The sequence below is a fragment of the Chaetura pelagica genome, unplaced genomic scaffold (genome assembly GCF_000747805.2).
Source record: "Chaetura pelagica isolate M959 unplaced genomic scaffold, ChaPel_1.0 C11674954, whole genome shotgun sequence".
Classification (NCBI taxonomy): Eukaryota; Metazoa; Chordata; class Aves; order Apodiformes; family Apodidae; genus Chaetura; species Chaetura pelagica.
In genome coordinates this window covers 1-3327 of record NW_009970365.1, presented here as the reverse complement: position 1 = coordinate 3327, position 3327 = coordinate 1, and the positions used below count along the sequence as shown (strand labels likewise).

General features: G+C 38.0%; 1 protein-coding gene across 1 annotated transcript; it reads right to left on the bottom strand.

The window, feature by feature from the left end:
* Positions 1 to 1349: 1349 nt before the first annotated feature.
* LOC104396155 (transmembrane protein 254-like) lies at positions 1350 to 2728 on the bottom strand (the record flags this gene model as incomplete). Its single annotated transcript, XM_010005964.1, has 2 exons — positions 1350 to 1413; positions 2625 to 2728. Coding segments are annotated over 2 exons (168 nt in total), but the record flags the coding sequence as incomplete, so codon positions are not given.
* Positions 2729 to 3327: the final 599 nt, after the last annotated feature.

Here is a 3327-nt window from a genome sequence, read left to right as displayed (position 1 = left end):
TTTTTTTTTAATTTTTATTTTATAATCCCAGCTGCAGTGTTTCCAAATAAGTGCAGAAACTGGGAAACTAAGGCTTAGCTGCCTCTATAAAGCAAGCTTACTTGAATACACCATATGCAGAAATACAGGCCAGCAGCCAATGATAGTACTACTGCTGATTAGCACATTTCTATCTGCTTCCTCTCTAGTTCTTCCTCATGCCTCCCTTGAGGTGTTCACAAGTAGACATTACTTTAATCAGTAAAAATTATATGGTGTTTGATGCTCATAGTAAAGTGTAACTACAGAAGAATGCCTGAAGAGATGCTGATGGGCAGGACATCAACGCCATCTCTCTTGCAGGCTTCCACACTACTCTGTAAAACTTCATTACTTAACTTGACTACAATACATCTGTTTGGTTTCCTCATGCTTAATCCTATATACCTATCTGCGTAAAGCATCGGAGTTAAAAGTTTTAACTTTAAAGCTACATAATTTAAAACTGCAGCCAGGTTAAAAAAAAAAACCCAAAACTAACTCCCATTCTGAAGGCAGAAAATGTTCATCCATATTCTCACAAACAACCTCAAGTAGTTTTCCATGGAACAAAATCCCTTTGCCTCCAAGAGGTGTTACCTGAGAAACCTGTGACAGACATCTGGGAACTGAACTAAATGAAGTGGAAAAGCACCATCTTTACAAAGGCAAACAGACTGGCCATCTACAGAGTATGAAAGCAAGTATCTACTTCTTTCTGAACTGTAACAAACAAAATTCAAATTAACAGAAGGACTGTGTTTGGACAGCACACCTCTCTGAATAACTTGTTATCCTAATGTAAGAATTAGTTGGCCTTACTGTTTTTAGTTTGATTAGTCAAAGTGTTTTATCCCATAAACCTGAAGATATAAGTACATCTTAAATAGTCCCAAATGGAAGTGTCCAACTGTATCCTCACAACATAGATGCAATAACTTAAGCAGGTAATTAGCAGTCTCAGAATTCTTATGAAGTAACCAGACTATTTCTACACCACCTATTGTTCCCTCTGCTTCCTAAAGCATAGTGTTACCCAGTGAACACCAAGTTCTAAGGCAGGCAGACAAGATCTAGCCAACCTTGCTGCTGCCAGTTCTGCCAGTTGCCTTCCCTTGCCTTTGCCACCCTGTACAACAGCAGCTGCCAGCAGAATCTGCAATAACCTCTTGGGGAGAACAGCAAACTGTCACTGCAGCAAGAATTTTATCTGTATCCTCTCAACTAATAATATTGCTGCTGTCAACCACCAAAATCAGTCTGTAGCTTCTCTATCTTGTATCAGAAATCTTTTTCAGATAATCTGTTTTGTGGTGAGGGGAAGGAGTAACTTACTGGCATAACTTAACACCGTAGAAGGCTTCTACTAAGTGAATCAACCAGGATACCCAGAACCTAATAAAAAGAAAACATGGTTTGTTTAAAATTAGGGAGAAGACTGTTGTATCCAAGATGCATTATGCAGAGAATATAAAACTGGAAGCACAAAAGTGACATCTCACTTTAACCTTCAAAGTGGAATTGAGGTGTGTTTCTTGTCTTTGAAAAAAAACCCAATCTTGCCTACTCTCAAAAGAAACCAAAGTCCACAGAGAAAGTGAGAGGAACTGTAACTCAGGCAAGATGCCTGGACCTGCCACTTCAAGTACCCAGTGCACATTTCAAAACTTTGAGCACTTAGATTAAACCAAAAAGCAAAATGCTTACTGAAAGCAGTACAAGTTAATCCTAGTTAAGCATGTAAAAATCTATCCTTTACTTACACAAGTATTTTTAGTGACCCTAATGAGTTACTGAAGTTTTTACAGTTTTAGCTCTATGAAAACAACTTTGTGTACAGAACCAGAATACATAATATGACTCAATTAGTCAAACTTGGGTCTACCAATTTTCATATAGAAGCTTTTTGAAAAATGATGTTACATGGGATCTTCTGTTAGGATCAATTCAATCTTGCTGAAGCAAAAGATGCTGTAAGCAAATATGACAGCTTATTTTCTGCATGATGCATAGTAAAATAAACAAAATCTTGCTGTCTTCCTGTCTTTACAGAAAGCCAGCAAGTGAGAGATCTGGTTACAGGGAAATGTTTTTCAGCTCTTTTGTTAATTAAAATAACAAAAACTAAGTTCTGTAACCAACCAAAGCTTAGCACTAGGCATTTTCTTCAGCAAGTTACTCCTCATGTGGACAGGACAAAGGTAAGTTAGTAGCAGGGCAGAAAATCTTCTTTAACAGAAGATGGGGTGGAAAAAAGGCTCTTAAGAGAGAATTAGACTAATCAAGCAACAATTTGAAGAAAGCAATGTTACAAATGTAAGTTTACATATGGACTACTGTCTCCAAAAGTAGTATCTTAATTTTGCACTGTAACAGATGCAAAAATTCTAAATTGAATTTTAAACTTTCATAATGATCTTAGCCTGTCTAGTCTTCCACATACTTATTACCACACACCCTTAGCTGTAATGAGCTTGAAAGAAGAGCTCTTTAAATGTGATTAACATCTGGGTTACAGGAAAGCTTGTTAATACAGATTAAGCAGAAGAGTCAGAAAAAGGCAACATGAGAGATGCAAAATAATTATACAGCTGAATATCACTTACCCATAGCACACCCATTTGTGGTGGTGTTCCACTAAATAACTGAGGAAGGTACCAAATATTCCCAGATAACGATAAGGTATAGTTGAAGGCCAAAGTGTTACCCACTTAAAAAAAAAATAAAATAGTTAGCTTACTTCAAGGTAGAATTATTAAGAATTTAACCTTCAAAATAGCTTTTTTTTCATTCCCCCTGTTCCCCCATGTCTGTTGAAGATGGTTTGGGGCATCTTCAACCTTGTCCAAGACCCATATTCTTCAACAAGACCACCAGCTTCCTAGAGCACACTGACTTAAGATTCAAACCTATGAAATTTCTTTTCCTTGACATACAAGAGACCAAGGTGATTAGTTTAAGGTTGTTATCTGTGTACCGCAAGTGTGTATTCACATTAAGTGGCATTTAAGTTGTAAGCTCATTACCTATTACCCACGGTAGCAGGAAGAAACACCTCGTTTCTGTCCTGAAGAAGTGAATCTGATGTAACCGACCTGACGAATCCAGACAATTACCAGACTGAGGAGGAGGAATAACTATAAGCAGGGGCCCTGTCTTCTTTTGTTCCTTAAAAATGTAAGATGTTCTATTTTGAGCAGGACACAGAAGGGAACTGAGCCCAAGACCAAAGGTGCACGCAGTGTGTAGGTGGTTCCTGCCCTGTCACCGAGCTCTCTGCAGTGCTCACCACAAGCTGTGGAGGACAAG